General features: G+C 42.6%; 1 protein-coding gene across 1 annotated transcript in view; it reads left to right on the top strand.

The window, feature by feature from the left end:
* LOC126251946 (corticotropin-releasing factor receptor 1-like) overlaps positions 1-25,467 on the top strand; it is a 418,931-nt gene that overhangs the window by 271,427 nt on the left and 122,037 nt on the right. Inside the window, exon 5 of the mRNA XM_049952707.1 lies at positions 18,801-18,969. Coding sequence (XP_049808664.1) covers positions 18,801-18,969 — 169 coding nt within the window. The remainder of the gene's footprint in view (positions 1-18,800; positions 18,970-25,467) is intronic.

Genomic DNA, 25,467 nt, shown 5'->3' with positions numbered 1-25,467 from the left:
ATTTTGCCCCCAACCGGTTTCAACCCGCAATTTACACCACTTGGTCGTTCGCTGGAGTTACCAACCGTGCACAGGCAGGGTGACGACTCCAGCGAGCGACCAAATGGTGTAAATTGCCCTGAAGATGACCCCATCGCATGTTGAAACCGGTTGGCGGCAAAATAAATAAAGCGATTTTGACTGTCATTTTGAATAATTGATAGATGTTCGTTTGCATTTTTGTGGCGACATACACGCTGATGTCAACTCTTCAGTTTCCTGAGGGTAGCAGCTCACTTCCAAGTGGGTCGTCGGACACAGAGGAAGGACATTAAAAGTGTCCCAGGAAACATCGCCATGCCTTTTCCGGCTGACGGTGCGCCGGAGAGGGATGGTACAGCGCCACTCCATCGACTTCCGTTTTCTTTCCGGTTCGAAGTGATGCACCTCTGTTTCTTCGCCTGCGACGATGGTCGCCAAAAAATTGTCACGATCAAGCACTTCCGCGCAGGTGGTCCTTCGTTGCTCTTTATGTCTTATGTCAGGCGGCAAGGAACCCAGCGGACACACAGCTTTCAGTGCCTCAACTCGCAGACGAGTGTTCCAGCATTACCGACAGAGACGTCCAGTTGAGTATCGAGGTGTCTGCTTGTGATCCGTCGATCACCTCGAATGATAGTGTCCGCACGCTCGAACATTGCAAGAATCACAACTAGCACGCGGGAGCTCGGACACGTTTGCGCGACCTTGTTGCGATGATGACAGACAACTCGCCCAATGATTCACCGTGCCTTTGTTCACTGCCAGGTCTCCGTAGACATTCTGCAAAGGCCTATGAATATCTGCGATGCTCTGGTTTTCCGCCAAAAGAAACGCAATGACAGATCCCTGCTTGGAGACCACGTCCTTCACAGACGTTATTCGTTATTTTGTAGGCTACGTATAGCGCTACCACCTATCGGAACTTATGAAACTATGTGGGCTGAAGTGGGAATATTTAACATTGCCCCTAATGCAGCACTGTCAACCAAAATTTTCCGAGAGAAAAAAAGAAAAAAAAAAGAAAAAGTGTTGCAGAAGTTGGGTGATGTACTCAGAACGGCTTCACTTTCAGAAAAGCGAAATCTTTTAGCATATTATGTATGTATCCTACGTTGGTTTTTGCAAAACAGAACAAAAGGATCTATTTCAAATATTGAAATTTTTCTCTAAAGAATTTTTCCCTCTGAACCTAGGAGTCGATTACTTCTTGCTTTTTTTTTACGATTAGGTATCGCTGAAAATTCCGAATCCCTAAAATGGCTGCTATATGTGCCGGGCTTAGATATAATGTCAAAAATCGGCACGAAATAATAAAATAATTATAAAATGATCAATTATGAATACAAGTATCGTTTCCACTTGAGACATAATTAAGATTCTGAGCATTATAGACATAAAACGTCCCTGGATTTTGGCGCACAAAATCATTAAAATCAATGCCTGATTCATCAAACAGTTTCACGTTTAAAGACAAAAGTCCTATTTTTCAGATTACTGTTCCTAATGCAAGAATATAACAATAATTACACCGTGTTTCTTAATAATGAAGTCTCAAAGTTCACTCACTAATATCTCACAAAATGGTTATGAGCAGAACACAATACACATCGCCTTTCAAAACGGCCCTGGGGAGAAGGGGAAATAAAGTCAAGGAAAGTTAATCATCTCCTTCTACGTATAAAATAATTTTCGTTGTTGATTACATATGTGGTTTTCGCCTTAAGAAAACACATGTTAGCAACATTAGCTTCTTTTCTTATTTCATTATCCTTTGAAGGATTAGGAACGAGATGTGAGCAGAAAAGATAAAAAGTGAGAAATGCAATATGTTTCTTTTATTATTAACCGCCATTTTCACAATTTATTTAATCTTAGTACCAGATACGTCGAATGAGATGCTGTATCTTTAAAAAGATGTGATAAACAGTCGCTCGTAGCAGTTCCGGTGGAATGTGAGCAGCGTGTTCCTGCATACTGGCCTTTAGATCAGGTCTGGACCGATCGTATCCTTAGTATATGACTTCTGTAAGTATCCCCAGAGCCAAAAGTGACACGGATTCCAATCAGGAGAGGTTGCGGGCCATTCCGTGGAAAACCTCTGGAGATAATACGTTCGTGGAAGGTTGTATTATTGCAGATGTTTCACTGGGCGAAAGGTGTTGCCCCGTGCTACACGTAAACAGTGGTTTCCACAGCGTTGTGCACTTCCAAAGCAGGAATCACGTGCTGTACAAGGAGGTCTCGATAATGCCAAGATATCGCGGTACGCCTGACACGATCTTTCCCTGTATTCTCTCCAAGGAAGAACGGACCGTGAATAAAGGTGCTTGTGGAACCACACCACAGAGTCACATACGGTGAGTACAATGGCTCTTCGTGCACAACACGCAGTTTACAATACGTCAAATTCGGCAGATTTGTGTATTCACTATACCCCTTAGTGTAAAATGTGCCTCGTCACTACATAGTATATTGCCCGGCCACATGTCATCAACTTCGATACACACCAGAAAGCGAAGAGCAAATTCAGAATTTTGTTGCGGATCATTAGATATGAGTTGCTTCACCGCCTGGATCTTGTATGGGTACCACAACGAAATAGACCGACGAACATTACGTACTGTTGACAATGTTGTTGTTGTGGTCTTCAGTCCTGAGACTGGTTTGATGCAGCTCTCCATGCTACTCTATCCTGTGCAAGCTTCTTCATCTCCCAGTACCTACTGCAACCTACATCCTTCTGAATCTGCTTAGTGTATTGATCTCTCGGTCTCCCTCTACGATTTTTACCCTCCACGCTGCCCTCCAATGCTAAATTTGTGATCCCTTGATGCCTCAAAACATGTCCTACCAACCGATCCCTTCTTCTAGTCAAGTTGTGCCACAAACTTCTCTTCTCCCCAATCCTATTCAATACCTCCTCATTAGTTACGTGATCTACTCACCTTATCCTCAGCATTCTTCTGTAGCACCACATTTCAAAAGCTTCTATTCTCTTCTTGTCCAAACTGGTTATCGTCCATGTTTCACTTCCATACATGGCTACACTCCATACAAATACCTTCAGAAACGACTTCCTGACGCTTAAATCTATACTCGATGTTAACAAATTTCTTTTCTTCAGAAACGCTTTCCTTCCCATTACCAGTCTACATTTTATATCCTCTCTACTTCGACCATCATCAGTTATTTTGCTCCCTAAATAGCAAAACTCCTTTACTACTTTAAGTGTCTCATTTCCTAATCTAATTCCCTCAGCATCACCTGATTTAATTTGACTACATTCCATTATCCTCGTTTTGCTTTTGTTGATGTTCATCTTATATCCTCCTTTCAAGACACTGTCCATTCCGTTAAACTGCTCTTCCAAGTCCTTTGCTGTCTCTGACAGAATTACAATGTCATCGGCGAACCTCAAAGTTTTTATTTCTTTTCCATGAATTTTAATACCTACTCCGAATTTTTCTTTTGTTTCCTTTACTGCTTGCTCAATATACAGATTGAATAACATCGGGGAGAGGCTACAACCCTGTCTCATTCCTTTCCCAACCACTGCTTCCCTTTCATGCCCCTCGACTCTTACAACTGCCATCTGGTCTCTGTACAAATTGTAAATAGCCTTTCGCTCCTTGTATTTTACCCCTGCCACCTTCAGAATTTGTAAGAGAGTATTCCAGTTGACGTTGTCAAAAGCTTTCTCTAAGTCTACAAATGCTAGAAACGTAGGTTTGCCTTTTCTTAATCTTTCTTCTAAGATAAGTCGTAAGGTTAGTATTGCCTCACGTGTTCCAACATTTCTACGGAATCCAAACTGATCTTCCCCGAGGTCCGCTTCTACCAGTTTTTCCATTCGTCTGTAAAGAATTCGCGTTAGTATTTTGCAGCTGTGACTTATTAAACTGATAGTTCGGTAATTTTCACATCTGTCAACACCTGCTTTCTTTGGGATTGGAATTATTATATTCTTCTTGAAGTCTGAGGGTATTTCGCCTGTCTCATACATCTTGCTCACCAGATGGTAGAGTTTTGTCATGACTGGCTCTCCCAGGGCCATCAGTAGTTCTAATGGAATGTTGTCTACTCCGGGGCCTTGTTTCGACTCAGGTCTTTCAGTGCTCTGTCAAACTCTTCACGCAGTATCTTATCTCCCATTTCATCTTCATCTACATCCTCTTCCATTTCCATAATATTGTCCTCAAGTACATCGCCCTTGTATAAACCCTGTATATACTTCTTCCACCTTTCTGCCTTCCCTTCTTTGCTTAGAACTGGGTTGCCATCTGAGCTCTTGATATTCATACAAGTGGTCCTCTTCTCTCCAAAGGTCTCTTTAATTTTCCTGTAGGCAGTATCTATCTTACCCCTAGTGAGACAAGCCTCTACATCCATACATTTGTCCTCTAGCCATCCCTGCTTAGCCATTTTGCACTTCCTGTCGATCTCATTTTTGAGACGTTTGTATTCCTTTTTGCCTGCTTCATTTACTGCATTTCTGTTGACCATGGGATGGACAATTCTCGTGACACTGCACGAACACTAGCAATACGCGGGACGAGTGTTTTATGGTGAGTAATAGCAACAGAAACCTCGCCAGTAACTTCCAGTGGGATAGGACGCCTTCCTCTTCCAGTTGCCACACCAAACTCACCCGTGTTTTCGAATCTCATCATCGTCTCCTTTAAGCCATTTGATGACGTCGTGCATCTCCTCATATTTTTCAGTCGGCGATACTCTCTCAATACAGCACTGTAATTGCTGCCGTTCACATAAAACATTTTCTCGATAACCGTACTGATCACTAAAGTTATGGCTTGTCAAGTGACAGCGTGTATGTCATATCGTCATACAAACGATGTACAGCGCAAGGTTTGCAGCAGATGGCTATAGTAGGAGTCGATGTGTATCCCACAGTAATCGGTTCCGTATTAGCGCATTGCAGTATCTATCAAGTCTCGCTGCCATGCGATAATATGCGAACTCCCCACTATATTTGTTTCTATTTGAAATTTAACCCAACTTTACCTCCCACTGTATGACGCACAAACTGCTATCCAACTTAACCTCGTATGCTACCTTTGACTAAGCCACTTTTATTTATATTAAATGCGCGAGTGACGTCAACAATTATCTGGCACTAATCAAAATATCCACTTACCTCGCGTCTTGACAACATTGTTGCAGATTTCTCGAAAACGCAACAGCAAACTGCAAGCAGACAGCGGCTAACCAAGATTTCTATTTGTAAATAAAATTTACAACTACTGCGTACCACATGTGGTAATGCGTAATGATAAACAATGGGGTGGGAAGAGAGTAACTATTCCCCCAAAATAATATTCCAAGACAACGATTTTAGAATAAAGTGTATATATTCAAAAAGACGGATTAATACTTCGCGTGATCTTCACACGTAACACAGGTCTGAACAATACTATGCTTGACAAAGAGAACAATGATTTAAAAGGAGTGTAATGTTACCAGAGAATTTCTATAAAAATCAAACAACTTAATCAATTAATATGTTAATGCATGAGTCAGGGAAGTGGGGCGGTCTTTCTCTCGGCTCTGAGAGCGTGAACAAAATTAACTAGCTGCCAATAATCATTTCTAAAATAAAGTCCGCAGTGCTGCAGTCTTACCTGAAACATCTTCCTAGAAAAATTAATACTCAAATTTTATAAACCTTTCGCTTTCCGATTTGTACATCATATTCATCCTTGCTGTCCTTTACAATAGATCTTTCTTTATCTAACAGATAGTATCACAAGTCAACACAGCAGTAAAGAATACGTCTATCACCTACCACACTCAACTAAGAATGGACTGTGCAGAGTAGTGGTCTGTATACTACCAGGATCCAGCTGTGTGGTCGTGCCAGCCATAGATTATCGCATTTATTTTCTTACCGAACTACAACATGGCTGTTAGGAAAGTCACAAGAACATGAAAAGAAAATACTTTTCGATTGCGCTCTCACATCAGCCAATTACATCACATGTTTACATAAAGTTCAAAACAAGAAATCAGTCTGCAATTCTTTGTCAAGTACAGACCGAATTTGTTTGCCAAATTACAACATGGCGGACGATGCAAAGCACATGAATTTGCAGACACGCTGCAGTTCTATACTCAGAGAGCAGACTTCTACATCCGGGTTGTAGAGAGATCACTGGTGCAGAGGCAAAGACTGTGCCACGACAAGACCAAAGATTGTTCAACAGTAACATAGCTTGCTCACTCTCTGACGTGCAAATCGATAATATACCAAAATCAAAATGTCATGACCAGCTTACAAATTACAGTCCACTCCGGCTGCTGTAAGGAGCTGCGCTTTAATTCTAACCACGCGGTACATCTGAAGTATAAGTTTATACACTACTGGTCATTAAAATTGCTACACCATGAAGATGACGTGCTACAGACGCGAAATTTAACCGACAGGAAGAAGATGCTGTGATATGCAAATGATTAGCTTTTCAGAGCATTCACACAAGGTTGGCGCCGGTGGCGACACCTACAACGCGATGACATGAGGAAAGTTTCCAACCGATTTCTCATACACAAACAGCAGTTGAGCGGCGTTGCCTGCTGAAACGTTGTTGTGATGCCTCGTGTAAGGAGGAGAAATGCGTACCATCACGTTTCCGACTTTAATAAGGGCAGATTGTAGTCTATCGCGATTGCGGTTTATCGTATCGCGACATTGCTTCTCGCGTTGTTCCGAGATCCAGTGACTGTTAGCAGAATATGAAATTGGTGGGTTCAGGAGGGTAATACGGATCGCCGTGCTGGATCCCAACGGCCTCGTATCACTAGCAGTCAAGATGACAGGCATCTTATCCGCATGCCTGTAACGGATCGTGCAGCCACGTCTCGATCCCTGATTCAGCAGATGGGGACGTTTGCAAGACACCAACCATCTGCACGAATAGTTCGACGACGTTTGCAGCAGCATGGACTATCAGCTCGGAGACCGTGTCTGCGGTTACTCTTGACGCTGCATCACAGACAGGAGCGCCTGCGATGGTGTACTCAACGACGAACCTAGCTGCACGAATGGCAAAATGTCATTTTTTTTTCGGATGAAACCAGGTTCTGTTTACAGCATCATGAAGGTCGCATCCGTGTTTGGCGACATCGCGGTGAACGCACATTGGAAGCGTGTATTCGTCATCGCCATACTGGCGTATCACCCGGCGTGATGGTATGGGGTACCATTGGTTACACGTCTCGGACACATCTTGTTCGTATTGACGGCACTTGGAACAGTGGACGTTACATTTCAGATGTATTACGACCCGTGGCTCTACCCTTCATTCGATCCCTTCGAAACCCTACGTTTCAGCAGGATAATGCACGACCGCATGTTGCAGGTTCTGTACGGGCCTTTATGGATGCAGAAAATGTTCGACTGCTGTCCTGACTAGCACATTCTCCAGATCTCTCACCAACTGAAAACGTCTGGTGAATGGTGTCCGAGCACCTGGCTCGTCACAATACGCCATTCACTACTCTTGATGAACTGTGGTATCGTGTTGAAGCTGCATGGGCAGCTGTACCTGTACATGCCATCCAAGCTCTGTTTGACTCAGTGCCCAGGCGTATCAAGGCCGTTATTACGGCCAGAGGTGGTTGCTCTGGGTACTGATTTCTTAGGATCTATGCACCCAAATTGCGTGAAAATGTAAACACATGTCAGTCCTAGTACAATATATTTGTCCAATGAATACCCGTTTATCATCTGCATTTCTTCTTGGTGTAGCAATTTTAATGACCAGCAGTGTAGTACCTGCTTCTCGTGGGAGGTGTTGGAATGATGAATCATTCTGGAGCCCGTTAGGCTTCTGCCACGTAGCATAAGAAGTTGGCAGCACAGAAAGGGATTTTTCTAGTAACGAATATGGATCGTCGTATTATTTAAGGTACTCATCGTTACGTTATGATTCTGCCTAAATAAAGCAATGAAACTGCCGTTATGAATTTGGAAGGGGACGTGGACAGAAAAGGTCAATATATGAGAAAGGCATAATGCTGATTTTATTATTAACTTCCGCTAACAGAATTTGTTCAATATGAGCAAGGGAAATGTCGACAAGTTTCTACATCCGTAGAACGACGAGATCAACAGTTTCTCGCAGCAGTTCCGGTGGAATATTTCTACGCATTCAAATATAATCGCTATCACTCGTAACAACGAAACGAAAATATAATTAACCATACAAAATTAATAACTATAAATATTGGTGAAACGTAAGGAATGAAATTGCAAATGTTCCCACACTGAAAATCTGATTGCTGCACTTGTTCGTTTCCATATAGGTTCAGTCGAGATGGAGAAGACAACGTATTTACATTTTCTTGTGCGACCGACTGTTTCATTAATAAATTATGTGTTTCGACACTGCACTGTGTAACTTTTGCTATCGTGGCAACCAGCCGCCTTTATAGCCAGGCGGCGAGGCTGCATTGCAAAATGAGTTTAGAGCAAAAAGTTAAGTAAGCTAATACTCTTAGTATTTTATAACAGAGTAAGGGAAGTATTCGATACATATATACGACTGTCGCTATGAAACTATCATTTGGTGTCGTCGGATCCGTGTGGATGACTATGCTGCAGTGCCTTGAAACACATAACACAAGGTGGTAAAACTGAGGTGCCCTCTGCAGCTTGTAAAGAATGCAAAAAAAAACTCTCGCAGAAACACACTTGCGAGCACACACTTTGTCGGTTAAACCGCAGAGAACGACTTACAAGCTGATTCACAGTGATGCGAAGCTCCGCACTATTTGTTCCGCGTGCTGTGTGACGTGAAATGTACGAGTACTTCCGCTCTGGTAGTGACCCCTGCACCAAGTCGCTAGAACTAGCTAGCGGACTCGCTTCGCCTGGTGAGTCGGCCGTCCTGCGTAGCTACCGTTGTTGGAGAGAAGTCTAACTTGCAGGAGTTGGATTCACGGTCACAACAAAGTTAGTTGTTCCGACAAAATCAACGAGTTTGCGAGATAATTGCGAATGAGAGGTTACGGCTAGCTGTCCAGTTGTTACTATCAGCTCTTTTACTTGCCTTCTTGACCAAGTTCATATTCAAATGGCTCGACGAACTATGGGACTTAACATCTGAGGTCATCAGTCTCCTAGACTTAGAACTATTTAAACCTAACCAACCTAAGGACATCACACACAGCCATGCCCGAGGCAGAATTCTACCTGCGACCGTAGCAGCAGCGCGGTTCCGGACTGAAGCGCCTAGAACCGCCCCGTCACAGCGGCCGGCGACTAAGTTCCCCGCTATTATTACGAGACACCAGAATGCTCGCATGTCTGTTCGTTCCACTGGCCACAGGGTTTAATAACTGTAGCGGTTTTTATGCAATGTACCATGAAACAGTTTAAGATAATTTTCATTCCGCTTTCGTTCTCGGAATTTTACGGCAATGATGCGGCACTTGAGAGGGAAATAACTACGCATATTTGGTTGTCCTTCCTTATTTTATACGAGGCCCAGAAGAACATTCATTTATCGGAATACAAGTTTACATATTCCTCGCTGTTTGAACCACACGTACATGTATACTCAACCTAAAGCTTCCTCATAACTCATCTCTTTTTAATAATGTTATATTCCAATCTTTGTCTTTCTCTATACCACTCCAGCATGCTCTCGACAATGCTCCTACACTGAAGGCGAATGTAAAACTGGTATTTACTCTTTGCTACACATATCTTAAAAGGTAACTCACGACAAAGATTTCACCGGGAACAGCCCCTTGTGACGTTTCATTACGAGCCACTCCTCACTTCAGTATGAAGGACTGTCCCCGTTTTTAGCGATGTACTTGAAATGTGAACGTGTAGGTTAAGTCCTCATACAATTGGGCTAAAAGTTCAATCACGTCCTTTCTAAACAAGAGAGAACGCACTACTTTAGCACGTTACGCGTTACTTTATACTACACACGCGTACCTGTTAATGAAAGTATGGCACATGTAATCGTCGAGTTTAGATACAATACCTCACTCTTATCTGCAGCCGACCGCAGTGGCCGAGCGGTTCTAGGCGCTTCAGTCCGGAACCGCGCGACTGCTATGGTCGCAGGTTCGAATCCTGCCTCGGGCATGGATGTGTGTAATGTCCTTAGGTTAGTTAGGTTTAAGTAGTTCTAAGTTTTAGGGGACTGATGACCTCATATGTTACGTCCCATAGTGCTCACAGCCATATGAACCATCTTATATGCAGTGAATCACTAATTCCTTCAAGCACCACTGCATTGTGCTGTAAATCTCGACAGTTCTTCAGCTGTGCCGCAGAGAGTGCTGTACACTTCATTTTTGAGGTAGTCCCAGACAGATAATTCCAGATGATTAACGCCAAGTGCTCTTGGGGTTCGAGGTAAAGACCCTAATCGACCATCTATGTTTGACCGCATTATGTAGCCTCATATCGGTAGCAAAGCGTGTCTGTTTCCCACAATGCATATATTCTATTTCCCAAATATAGACAGTTAGTGAAGCCTGAGTCAATTGGGGGTACAATCGAACAGCCTATATTTCAAGTACATTTGAACTAAGCACAACATTTCATACTAAAGTCAGCGACAGAAATCGCAACTATCCTGGAAACGTCCCGTTCCCCGACCTATGTTTACTGGAACGTTCTTGCATCCATTATGCTGCTCAACAACCATTTTTCATCTGGTGTGAGAGGTTTCTATTCCTATGTTGTTTTGGTTCTAGAATCAAAATGTACCCTTGGAAATATAGTATCATATTAAGTTTTTGAAACATATAAAAATTAACTATTATTTGTTTTGTGTTAGTTTTCTGTTGGTTTTATTAATTTGTTCCTTTTTATATTTAGAATATTGAAGTCAACACTATGAAGTCGCTTACTTTTGCGTTACGTACTGTTAGTTTTCAAAACTCTAGGTGACAGATAAGTTTTATTTCCCAGAACTTTACGGCTACATCAGTTTTTACGGAAAGACGTACTTCTAAACTAGTTGGATGCCCGTATGTTTGCCTTATTCAGAGGTTAAGAAGGAAACGTATCAAAGCACGGTCCTGCTACTGGAGGCCAGCGAATATGAAGCTCTGGTGTTATTTGAAAGTTTTTTCACTACTGGTTACAAGACTGATTTGATAAAACACTATTGTTTTCTTTTTCGTGGGTCGACCGAGTCGTTAACAATCATTACATTGTCAAGAAATATGTTGTAAGGGAGATGCGTATTGTATCAACGCAAAACGTTAAGATCAAACCATTACTTGTCCCATGTAACGTCATATCTTATCCGCTTTATATTAAGTTAGAAATTTGCGAAGGTTCTTAAAAAGTAGGGAATGGCTTTCAGTCATGTGAAGAAAGATTTTACCAAGATGAATGAGGCAAAGTGGAAACAAGGAGTCATTACTGGAACACGATTAAGAAAATTGTTGATTCTACATCTACATCAACATTTATACTCCGCAAGCCACCCAACGGTGTGTGGCGGAGGGCACTTTACGTACCACTGTCATTACTTCTCTTTTCTGTTCCAGTCGCGTATGGTTCGCGGGAAGAACGACTGTCTGAAAGCCTCCGTGCGCGCTCGAATCTCTCTAATTTTACATTCGTGATCTGCTCGTGAGGTATAAGTAGGGGGAAGCAATATATTCGATACCCCATCCAGAAACGCACCCTCTTGAAACCTGGCGAGCAAGCTACACCGCGATGCAGAGCGCCTCTCTTGCAGAGTCTGCCACTTGAGTTTGCTAAACATCTCCGTAACGCTATCACGCTTACCAAATAACCCTGTGACGAAACGCGCCGCTCTTCTTTGGATCTTCTCTATCTCCTCCGTCAACCCGATCTGGTACGGATACCACACTGATGAGCAATACTCAAGTACAGGTCGAACGAGTGTTTTGTAAGCCACCTCCTTTGTTGATGGACTACATTTTCTAAGGACTCTCCCAATGAATCTCAACCTGGTACCCGCCTTACCAACAATTAAATTTATATGATCATTCCACTTCAAATCGTTCCGCACGCATACTCCCAGATATTTTACAGAAGTAACTGCTACCAGTGTTTGTTCCGCTATCATATAATCATACAATAAAGGATCCTTCTTTCTATGTATTCGCAATACATTACATTTGTCTATGTTAAGGGTCAGTTGCCACTCCCTGCACCAAGTGCCTATCCGCTGCAGATCTTCCTGTATTTCGCTACAATTTTCTAATGCTGCAACTTCTCTGTATAATACAGCATCATCCGCGAAAAGCCGCATGGAACTTCAACACTATCTGCTATGTCATTTATATATATATTGTGAAAAGCAGTGGTCCCATAACACTCCCCTGTGGCACGCCAGAGGTTACTTTAACGTCTGTAGACGTCTCTCCATTGAGAACAACATGCTGTGTTCTGTTTGCTAAAAACTCTTCAATCCAGCCACACAGCTGGTCTGATATTCCGTAGGCTCTTATTTTGTTTATCAGGCGATAGTGCGGAACTGTATCGAACGCCTTCCGGAAGTCAAGGAAAATAGCATCTACCTGGGAGCCTGTATCTAATATTTTCTGGGTCTCATGAAGAAATAAAGCGAGTTGGGTCTCACACGATCGCTGTTTCCGGAATCCATGTTGATTCCTACAGAGTAGATTCTGGGTTTCCAAAAACGACATGATACACGAGCGAAAAACATGTTCTTAAATTCTACAACAGATCGACGTCAGAGATATAGGTCTATAGTTTTGTGCATCTGCTCGACGAGCCTTCTTGAGGACTGCGACTACCTGTGCTCTTTTCTAATCATTTGGAACCTTCCGTTCCTCTAGAGACCTTTGATGCTAAGTTCAATAATTTCGAGTTACATTCCTGGAAACATTTCAAAAGTATTTTTCATGGCTTGTTGGAGAAGGGAGGAAAATTATGTTTATTTAGTAATTGAATTGTTGAATAAAAACAAAACAACGGGGTGTAGAATGCTACTAAAACTGCACTTTTTAAATCCATATCTTCAGTTTTTCCGCAACAGATAGATACTGTTCATGATGATCAACGTGAATGCACCAAGACATTTCTTCGGTGGAACATCAAAGACAGTGGAACCCTTCAGTTACTGTTGATATTTCTTTAGAGAGACTGAATAGATATATCAAAAGAGGAAAGCACCCACATTTCATTTCTCCAAATAAATTCACATTAAACTTCGCAATACATTAATATTTATAATTATGATTACTGTTTTGATAGTATATATGACTCGCTCTATATAATATTATTGTCTTACGTAAAACTATGTATAATTTTCAGCTTATGTGCATCATACGTTGATTTCAATAACGTTCATTACATTTTCGATTTGAAATTTATATCATTTTATTGATATTTTCTATCTCAGAAATGTCATTTTGGCAGACGAAATTTAGTTGCACCTTTGAATTCACCACTTAGAAATAAGATGCACGAAAAAAATTACAATTTACAGACCATTTTTTTCGTAGACATTAAAACATGCAATATTTTGATATATTTCACGTAATACCTCGAAACTTGGTGGCAGGTTAAAAGTGTGTGCCGGACCGAGACTCTAACTCGGGACATTTGCCTTTCGTGGGCAGGGGCTCTACCAGCTGATCTACCAAAGCATGACTCACAACCTGTCCTCAAGTTTCAATTCTACCAGTACGTCATATCCTACCTTCCAAACTTCACAGAAGCTCTTCTAGGTCCTGAGTTCGATTCTCGGTCCGGCACACATTTTTAATCTGCCAGGAAATTTCATATCAGCGCACGCTGCACTGCAGAGTGAAAATCTCATTCTGCATAATATTTCGTTTATTTCGTGAACTATTACATACCACATATCTAAAAGATCGTTTCGGCAAATGATAGTAAGTTAAGGGGCACGTACCATCTTCACGTGATATCTTAACCCTTGCATTCATCAAGATATTGAAGCAAGTATAATTTCATGAACAGAATGATAGGCTTTTTTAACGTCACCCGAAAGCGCTTGAAATGGCGGCTACAGCGATGCTTGTTGATTTTGAGGTTGAAACTTTTCCCAAAAGAATACGAAAAATAATATAAAATTGAAACAAGTTGGCCAGAATTAGGTATTGCGTTGAAAAGACACTCATGACATTCTACGTCGTTGTATTAAGACTTTTGACTGTTTACTTGTCTGCACAGTAGATCTAGACGAACTGTGTCGACTATCGGCAGGCCTTTTCTGCTTGAACAGTCTTTGTAAGCAGACAAGTTCACAAATGGGCTTTGGCTTTGACAAGTAGGCAACAACGGGGCCGGTTTAAATGGGAAACTGGCTTACGTAACTGTAGTTGTTTCCACGAAAACATAGAAAGTACACACATTTGCAATAGTTTTCCTAAGCTCCATGTATTGCTCCAGAAGTTAGCAAATGTTGTAGTTCTATGAACAAAAATCCAAGCCGACCCTGTATGTATGTCCTATAGGAAATGAAATTTTATCGTAGTGGTGTAGGCTTGTCTTAGTGCTTGTAACGACGGAGCTTGGCATGCTTTCGACTTTTAGTACATTTCTGGGATTCATATGTGAAAGGTTTCAACTTCTGTATTAACAAGCCCTATCACAGTAACTGCCTTTCTAAGATTTATCCACTGCAGCTACTAAAAGTATACAGTTCCATTAAAAATTACCGTACTTGTTTAAATATATTGGTTGATGAGCTTAGACTATTATCCACACTAAACATTCTGTGCCACTGAGAACAGTATCAATTACAGAGAGCCTCGTTTCGATGTATGGAATCCTTTAGGAAATAGAAGGGGTGTTACGTTTTACGTAACTCACTCATGAGCACTTGCCAAGAGAGATTGAACAACACATGGTGGCAATATGTGGTAGCATTGTGGGCATATGCGCGGTAAGTATAAAATATGAGCCAAGCAGACATGAATGGGGAATCATTCTAGTGGCCAAAAAACAAGGAAATTTACTGGCTGAAGCTACTTTGACAAAGGGTAGATAGTTACGTCCGAGATCCAATGAAACAGTATCTCGGAAACTGTGTGGTCGGTTGACTCTTTGCGTGTGCTTCCGTCATGAGGATCAATGCAAAGTAGTTGAAGCACAGGAGTGGACAACAAGGTACTGGATGTCCATCCCTCATCACAGATGGTGGAGATTGGAGGCATGCCCGCTCTGCAGAGCGGGATAGGCGGCCATCGGGGGTAGATCGAGGTGAGCGTACAATACTGATGTAAGCTCAAATGTTTCAGAGTACTTTTTGAATATGTGGCTCTGCAGCAAATGCAACGCCATCATCGCCGGCCGGGGTGGCCGAGCGCTTCTATGATGTCCTTAGGTTAGTTCGGTTTAAGTAGTTCTACGTTCTAGGGGACTTATGACCTCAGCAGTTAAATCCCATAGTGCTCAGAGCCAGCCAGCGACATCATCAACAGCAATTGCAGTTTATATGGGATCATCGAGACTGGACTGTGAATCAGTGGAATGTGGCACCTGGTCGGATGAATCACGTTTCTTGTTACAACAGGTCGGTGGTCGTTTTTGTTTACAGTCACTAAGGCAAACGATTGCTCGAAACACGCGCAGCGTTACGTACGCAGGCCAGTGCAGGCTGTTTTATGCTATGGAGGACATTCACCTGTGATTCTATGGGACATACGGTAGTAACCGAAGCCATCGTGACAGCTGTGGACCGAAAGAGCATTTTGTGGACGACATGCAGACTTCGTACTTGAAGTGTTGCATGGAAGTGATGTCATCGTGTAGGTCTATAACTGTCCGTGTGCAAGTGTGACAGTGGTTTGACGATCGTGATAATGAACCCACGTTGACGTGTTGAACACAAAATTCTCGTGATATGAGGTCGACTGAACACAACTTCGATACTATCGGGCTCCAGCTTTGTGCTGTAAACAATCGGGCCTTAATTACAAGTCAATGACATGACTTCTGCATAGACATCTAGTGCCAAATACCTGTGGAAAACTACTAAGAACTTGCCAAATCCATGCTACATACTATCGGTGGTGTACCGTGTCCCTAAGGTGGATTGACATACTATTGATGGGCAAGTTTTGGGTCTTCTCCCTCTCTCTCTCTCTCTCTCTCTCTCTCTCTCTCTCTGTCTATGTGTGTGTGTGTGTATTTACGGCAGTAAAACAAAGGAACCATATTCCTTCCACAGGCTGCGAAGAGCAAAAATGACAGGAAAGTACAGGATGTTTCAGAAGTGATGGTCAATGGAAAGTACAGGCCAAAACTAGCTAAATACGCCAATGAACATGAGTCCACAAATCAACAGTTATCGAGATACAACACATTTTCTGTTACAGTTTATCAGCGTCTAGAAAAATGGTTCAAATGGCTCTGAGCCTTATGCGATTGAACTTCAGAGGTCATCAGTCGCCTAGAACTTAGAACTAATTCAACCTAACTAACCTAAGGACATCACACACGTCCATGCCCGAGGCAGGATTCCAACCTGCGACGGTAGCGGTCGCTCGGCTCCAGACTGTAGCGTCTAGAACCGCACGGCCACTCCGGCCGGCCAGCGTCTAGAAGCAGATGGCATCTCTAAACGTTAATGTAGGTGTTCGAAATGTTGTCCATGCGTCTGAATGCAACATTGAACACGTCTCTGAAATGACTTGCGAATCCTCTCAGGCATTATAGAGAATTCTGAAAATGCTGGAAGGCTGCTTCAATCCGCGAGCGTAATTCCTCAAGAGAGTTGACATCGGTAGCCTAGAGCAGGATTCATCACAAGGTTATTTGGTAACCGTGATAGCGTTACGGAGATGTTTAATAAACTCAAGTGGCAGACTCTGCAAGAGAGGCGCTCTGCATCGCGGTGTAGCTTGCTCGCCAGGTTTCGAATGGTTGCGTTTCTGGATGAGGTATCGAATATATTGCTTCCCCCTACTTATACCTCCCGAGGAGATCACGAATGTAAAATTAGAGACATTAGAGCGCGCACGGAGGCTTTCAGACAGTCGTTCCTCCTGCGAACCATACGCGACTGGAACAGGAAAGGGAGGTAATGACAGTGGCAAGTAAAGTACCCTCCGCCACACACCGTTGGGTGGCTTGCGTAGTATAAATGTAGATTTAGATGTAGGTTCTGATTTAAATCCAGAGACCTTGGATGCCATCCTTCTTCTATCTATCCAATGTTGACCATACGTCCGAGTTAGAAGCCGGCGTACTCGTAAATGAAAATGTGCTGGAGCACCGTCATGCATGAACTACATGTTCAGGTGTTGGTTCAGTGGTACATCATCATGTACATCTGGAAGTTCAGTCCGCAGAAACCGCGGTTACTCTCTGTAGTAGGAAGTGTCGTCCAATTATGCAGTCTCCGAGCAGTCCTGCCCAGACGTTCAACGAATAACGCTGCTAAGGTCGTGATACGTACGTTGCATCAGGATTGACATCGGCCCAAATTTGACAGTTTAGTTAAGAATACAGTCACGGGTAGATCCAGCCTCATCCATGAACAGAACATTGCTTACACAGTTGTTGCACCCATTGGCAGAAATTCTCTCTAGGAGGGAAGTCTGCATTGTTGAGGACTTGCACTTGCTGGAGACGATATGGACAGAGTACTTGTCGATGTAAGAACCGCCACACACTGCTGTGACTCATGACACGCTCTTGGATAGCAATTCTCCTTGTTGAAGTACTCAGACGTTCTTGTAGAATGCTGACACCCTATACTCAACATCGGGTGTTATGGATCTGGGACGGCCTCCTCATGGTGTGCGAAACTCCCGCTTTCTCTAAGGCGCTGATGTAACCGGCCAAATGCACGCCTGTCGGGCTGCCGGCGGAGAGGAAAAGCTTCCTTATACAATCATGCAGCCTCAAGGGCACTGCCATTCACCTTGCCATACGTGAAGTGCATGTCAGCGTACTGTTCATTGATTTAACTTCTGTCCATGATGACTTCACGTTCGTAATTGATTATGAGGCCGTTTCGGCACGGTGCACAGAGGGGGGAAGGGAAATAGTTGCGCATGCATAAACAGATAGTCGATTCCAGACCTTGAGATAGCAATGTAAATACAGCGGTATCTAGGAGCTGGTACCCAACTCGAATTATGGGATACCTCGGCAATGGTTTATTTGTGGACCGATGTTCATTGGAGCTTTTACGCAACTTTTGGACAGTACATTCCATTTGTGAATTATTGACAACCACTTCTGAAACACCCTTTATTTCTTACACCTTAAGATAAGCAACCTAAGTTACTTCTTCCACACCATGGGGCAGTCTGTCTTAAGGTACATGAAATATTTCACATGCCATTTTTACTTTACCCACACTGCACATTTTCATCTCTTCCTAGCATTGCGTCATCTACTGTGTGTGCTGAGGACCCCAGCACCTCAGTATAATTCACACTACAGAACCCCCTTTACCAGCACCTGCTCACCCATTTGTTGCGGGCTGCTTGCAGAGCAGTCCCGCAGAGAGTGCCTGGCTAGTGGCTCATGGCAGCTGCTCACCTGCTACTCGCTCTTACCAGCACTTGCCCACCCATTTGTTAACCGGCCGCTGTGGCCGAGCTGTTCTAGGCGCTTTAGTCCGGAACCGCGCTGCCTCTATGGTCGCAGGTTCGAATCCTGCCTCGGGCATGGATGTGTGTGATGCCCTAAGGTTAGTTAGGTTTAAGTAGTTCTATGTTATAGGGGACTGATGACCTCAGATGTTAAGTCCCATAGTGCTCAGAGCCATTTGAACCATTTGAATCACCCACTTGTTGCGGGCTGCTTGCAGAGCTGTCCCGCAGAGAGTGCCTGGCTGACGGCTCGTGGAGGCTGCCCACCGACTACTCGCCCTGCAGCCGGCTCCCTGGTGTAGTGCGCCGCCTCTGGGTCACCGTGGCAGCCCAGGCTGTGTCTGCTGCCTGCCTGGCGCCCGCCATCCTGCTCTTCTACTCCTATGGGTGAGCATATCAGCGACCACACACTGCTTCATCAGGTTGACACATCACACCAACATGAAAGCATCTAGTGCATCCAAAGGCTAAGCGTAATGAATCACGTACTGTAGTCTCCTACCAGCCATTTTAATGAATTCTGGGTTCCAGGTCATTGAAGGAAACTGACAACGATCATATTTATATGTTATTCACAGATAAGATGGACAAATCAGTGACTTTGAGCATGGACTAGTCTTTCGATGTCACCTAAGTAACAGGTACATCAAGGACATTTCAGCCCTTCTAAAGCTGTTCGTGACGTGATTGTAAACTGGAATCCAGAGCTAAAATAAAACCAAACAGACCTCTGCTACTGACAGAGAGTCACGGGCAAGCATTGCAGAGTGTGGTTGTGAAAAAGATAAAATTGCATGAAATCAGCGGAAGGAATCACTCGTGACTTCGAAAATACTACCATCCCCTCAGCTACCACAACCAGTGTGTGATAAAAAGAATGATGTACAGTGGTCAACCAGATCCTGAAAAGCCAGACATTTCTGTAGTCGGTGCTAAGCGGCGATCTGGGGGTTGGGGGATGTAAACAGCGCCACTGGGCAGTGGTTGACAGTAAACAATAGTGATGGCCCATGCTATACCCTGTGGCAGTGGGATGGAACGGTTTGGATTCGAAAACTGCCTGGAGAACATTACCTCTCGTGTTATGTAGCACCAACAGTGATAGGGTGTCGGGGGACCTTGTTCGTCATCAGGGTATGGTCCCCTTAGGGAGATTACCAAGACACTAATTTGAAAAGGATATGAACACATTTTACAGCGTTATGTGTCCCATAAAGTACAAATACAGTTCGAAGACAACGAATCAATTGTATCAGCGTGAGAGTGTAACATGTCACACAAAGCAGCATCCACGAGTCAATGGCGTGTGAACAATAACATTCCTGAAACGTAGTGGTCTGCTCAGAGTCCCAGTCTAAACCCAATCGGTGATCTTTTTTGCATCATTCTGGCCGTCGACTTCTCTTCACAACACCTGCATCCAACATCAAAACTTTCCCAGGTTTTGGCTTGATAGAGATAGTTAACATTTGATAACTATAGTATGAAACATTCTCGTTCTCATCTTACAACTGCTCAAGACCTAAATCCAAATATTTAAATTGAATTTTGGAAGTGACCTACAGAGAAAACATACACACACATACACACACACAAACACACACACACACACACACACACACACACACACACACACACAGGAGAGCCGCCACAGTGTGATTAAATTGTTCAACTTGTACAGGTCGTGGACTGTCAGGTGAAAAATACGCAATAAATGCTGAAATACGGGAGAAAATGAAGGACAGTGAGACAGAGTGGCTGAGTGAGCAGCGCAGGTGAGCCTTTCTGGGTTGAAGAAATATTAGAGAAAGAAATGTAAGACCTTAACTCGCAAGGTGACTTTTCTGTAACGTATACCACGAGGTGGTGTCTCTGGGAGGCCTATGCTTAAATCTATGAAATTTTCAGAATGAGATTTTTACTCTGCAGCGGAGTGTGCGCTAAAGTGAAACTTCCTGGCAGATTAAAACTGTGTGCCGGACAGAGACTCGAACTCGGGACCTTTACCTTTCGCGGGCAAGTGCTCTACCAAATTTTCTATTTGAGCTATATAACATTTGTTTTCACAATTATTTAAGTGTTGTTTAAATGCTCCCAGTTTATTTTATTGCACTAAACAAAGCCTGCAGCATTTTACTATTTATCACACAAAAGCACATAATTTTATGTGGTTATCTTAAATAGTACACATAAATGGACTGTTAGAATACTAAATTTTACATTTTGAAAAGTTATACGGTCTCTGTAGTAAATAAATTTCCATATAGAACTAAATTCCAGGGTTTAAATTTGCGCCTAAAGATTCCACCCGACAGCTACAAAAAGAAAATCTGTCAAATTCACATGTATTGCTGGGAACTACATTTTTCTTATCACCACTCAGAACACATTCGAGTTTAACAGGCACTTTTACTATTTCATTGAAGGAACAGACAGATCCCCATCACAACTTTCCTGGAGTTCTTCATCTGAATGGTACTTTTGTTCGATAGCAGAACTGTGATCACTGGCTAATGTAAAATCTTCGTCTTTTTCGTTTATTTTTTGATGTACATCACTGACACCTTCCTCCATAGACCGACTAACAATTTGATCAAACTCGGGAAAGTTAAAACTGACACATTCGTGCGAACACATTTTGAGCTATAGGGCACCGTGCTGAAGAAAACAAGTACGTAGTTCACGAGGCGCGATCTGGGCGACACCAACACCTATCAATAACACGTGTCAGCAATAAACACAGAAGGCGATAACGCACCCGACAGCAAAACATCGTAGGAGGGTAAGGAGAGCATAGAAGCATTCCACCACAACCGGTCTTGGAGAGCGAGTTCGAAAATTTTCGCTTGGTCTGAGAGACCACACCTCGTGAGTTAAGGTTTAAGAAACCGCCGGGAATCAGTTCAGTGAAATCTGATTATTGCACTCCATACGAAAGTATAACAAAGGTGACCAGAAAAGTCGTGAGAAGAAGGCGAAACTCTGGTGGTTAATTGTAGCGAGCCTGTGTTCTAGAACTGTGCGATCGTTATTCTGTCTCCACCATTTACCATTTATTCCGTGAAGTCATCCTGATAACAAAGTTAAGAGAGAGGTGGGCACATATGACGACATATGTAGGACGTTTCACTACTATACGTAGAAACAAAGGGAGCGAACAGATCTCAATGAACCAAGATAATAGTCATAATTTACATAGGTCTGGAAACCAATGGTTTTCCCCATACGACGTATTACGACTGAGTAAATTAACATTTTATAGCAGAGTCCCCGCGGATCCAAACTACAGTTAAGCTCTTGAGTGCAAATACATTACAAGTCTTCCATATGGCCAACGTTCATGTAAAGGCAGGCTTAAGCACCTATCCTAATCGATGTCTGCACACGTTAAAAAATCCCAGGTGTGTTCCGAATGCACTGATCACCATACACAATGCGTTCGTGGAGTTCATCTACATGTTGTGTTAGAGGTGCACCTTTTTTAGATTGAAGTCAGCTCATAGGTATACCTGCTTCAAGGAAGTCCCTCTAACTAAGGGCTCACCTTCCAAGAATGTAAGGAATTAGCATAGTTCATCAAAATAAAAGAGGTATTAGAGATAAAGTTAGTGAACTGCTTATAGAAGTTGACTATGAAATTATTGGTATATCAGAGCACCACTTAAATAATATGAAAATTCAGAGGCTTCCTTCACCAGACTAAGGACTCTCATGGTTATAATGGAGTGTCTAGCAGAGTACTGTGCTGCACAAGTTAGCCCTGAATTTAGCCATATTTGTAATTTTTCCTTTAGGAATGGTCAGTTTCCTGAGCGATTAAAGTACTCAGTAGTAAAGCCACTTTATAAAAAGGGAGCAAGGGATAATGTGGATAATTGTAGACCTATTTCTATGCCATCAGTGTTTGCAAAAGTTATTGAAAAGGCTCTATATCTAAGGATAATTGATCATTTTATATCACACGATTTGCTATCAAATGTACAGTTCGGCTTTAGAAGTCGTTTAACAACTCAAAATGCTATATTCTCTTTTCTCTGTGAGGTACTGGTTGGGTTAAACAAAAGGTTTCGAACGCTTCGCATATTTATTGATTTAACTAAGGCATTTGATTGTGTTGATCACAAAATATTGCTCCAGACGTTGGACCATTACGGAATATGGGGATTAGCTCACAATTGGTTCGCCTCTTACTTTATCAACAGGCAGCAAAAGGTCATTATTCACAATGGTGATAACGGCTGTGATGAGGAGTCTGAAGGGGTACTGTCAAGTGGGAGGTGCCCCAGGGATCAGTGTTGGGGCCACTCCTGATCCTTATTTATATAAATGATATGCCCTCTAGTATTATGGGCAACTCTAAAATATTTCCGTTTGCTGATGACACTAACTTGGTAGTAAAGGATGTTGTGTGCAACACTGGCTCGGTTTCAAATAGTGCAGTACATGACCTCAGTTCATGGCTTGTAGAAAATAAACTAACGCTAAATCACAGTAAGACTCAGTTTTTACAGTTTCTAACACACAATTAAACAAAACCTGACGTTTTAATTTCACACAATGGGCACATTATTAGTGAAACTGAACAGTTCAAATTCCTATGTGTTCAGATAGATAGTAAGCTGTCGTGGAAAGCCCACGTTCAGGATCTTGTTCATTTTTACTATTTGAACTGTATCAGAAGTGAGTGATCGTTCGACTTTGCTTTTATTCTTTCGCTATTGTCGTATGGTATTATATTTTGGGGTAACTCTTCCCATTAGAAAAGGATATTTTTGGCTCAGAAACTGGCGGTTCGGGCAATAAGTGGTGTTAGTTCACGAACCTCTTGTCGACCTCTGATTTTGACATTGGCCTCTCAATACGTATATTCCTTATTGTCGTTACTTGTTACCATTATTATTTTATTCCCAAGAATAAGCAGCATTCACTCGGTTAATACTCGGCAGAATTCAAAACTGCATTTGGATCGGACTTCCTTAACTCTTGTGTAAAAAGGTGTGCAGTATACTGCTGCATTCATTTTCAATAAACTGCCACTCGAATTCAAATATCTTAGCAGTAATCCACGCGCTTTCAGATCGAAACTGAAGAGTTTCCTCATGGGTCACTCCTTCTACACTGTCGAGGAGTTCCTTGAAAAATTAAGCTGATTTTTATTGTATTGCTGATAGCGTTTACTTACACTTATGGACTGTCTTTTTTAAGGTGAATGAACATTTATTTTTATCTGTTATTACGTTTATGTTGTAATTTCATGTACTGACACGTTCCATGACCTTGGAGATTTGCTCCTCAATGTGGTCCTACGGAACTTGACGAGTAAATAAAATAAAATAAACTACCAACACGCGATAATTCTTAAATATGGCTACAAAAGAAAACCCAACAGGGGAACCGGACAGGCCATGGTATTGGCGAGCCAATACACTCGTTTCCCAAAATTCGTGCTAAATTAAATTTATTTGGAACTGAGACTATGGACAACCATCAAGTGTATAATGGAATAACGAAATATAAATTTGTGCCGGTGTGGGACTCGAACCCGGATTTCCCACTTATCGGGAGCTGTCGTCTTACCATTTGGCTATCCGTGCACGACTAAGGCCAGCCCCAAAATTCTATGTCGTTAACCATGCGTCGACAACCTGTACTCGTACATCCATTATGTATATTCCCGTACAGATTAGTCATTTTAATTGAAAGTCTCTGTCCCAGTATTGGCGGATAAATACGATATTGCAGTACCTGTGCTATTCTGAATTATGAAGTAACGTTCCTTTGGACATGCATGTCCAAAGGAATTTTGTATCATAATTCAGAATGACGCAGGCAATTTCAGTATCAGATTTGTGCTACGTATTCCCGAACAGCCACCTGAAAGTGTGCCTGTGTACCATCATGCATGTACCATATACGCACCCTTTCACCATAAGAAGCATCATAGAAAAGAGTTGTTTAGTTTGTATTACTGGAAATAAATGTGCGCACGACAAGTAATTTGGGCAGGTAAGAAACGTGATACTATCAACCGATCACCAACGACACGACCCGGAAGGTCAACGGAAAATATCCGCTGATTTCAGTGGTAGCATGTGGGTTCTCATAAACCCTATCGTGTCTGTGGACGTTGGTAGTATAGCTGTCTGTAAATTACACGTTGACTAGGAACTGTGGAGCAATCAAATATTGTGTAAGGATCCGTTAGCAGGATCTGGGCTGGAAAACCAGATGCAGTCAAGGCTTACACACTTTGTACGGGATAAAGGTACAACTTCCCCTCGTATAGTATCCGCCGTACGGTGGAGGGGGAATACTTTCTGCTGCATCAATCCTTCTGATACTTGTGCCCAGTATCGCGTCCACTTGCTGCAGTACATGCTCCTGCACTCGTGGTGTCTACCTTTATGTCAGATGTGGAGATTAAATGAACCGGTCTCGGGGAGGCGCTGATGGGACATTGTGAACACACTACTGTCTTGCTGTCTAGTCTGGAAATATGTTTGATGATACAATATTGCTGCCTCAAGTGCTTTATCACTACCACATCTGTACTTGAAACAGATGTCAGATGTCATATGTAAAAGAATGTGGAGCTGTGGCAACCACTTCTAATGACACATGTGCACAGTATGTTTGCTGCTCACTTTGTGAACTCATACCTGGAACATAGGCCCAGACATAAACACCATTGCAGCATTGGCATAACTTCACATAGGTTTCCGAAGATATGTTTATTAGGATTTCTTGCTCGTTTCATTGTCCTCTACTCGTCCCTTTCGTTTGTATTTATAATACTCAGATACCCTGCATATTATACAACTATTCATCAGGTAGATGACTGTGGTTTCGTCCCCATCATCGGCACCTCAAGGTTCACTAAAAAAA

Source organism: Schistocerca nitens, chromosome 4, assembly GCF_023898315.1.
Source record: "Schistocerca nitens isolate TAMUIC-IGC-003100 chromosome 4, iqSchNite1.1, whole genome shotgun sequence".
In the NCBI taxonomy this organism is placed as follows: Eukaryota; Metazoa; Arthropoda; class Insecta; order Orthoptera; family Acrididae; genus Schistocerca; species Schistocerca nitens.
The sequence above is the reverse complement of the archived record's forward strand: the minus strand, read 5'-3'. Positions and strand labels throughout refer to the sequence as shown.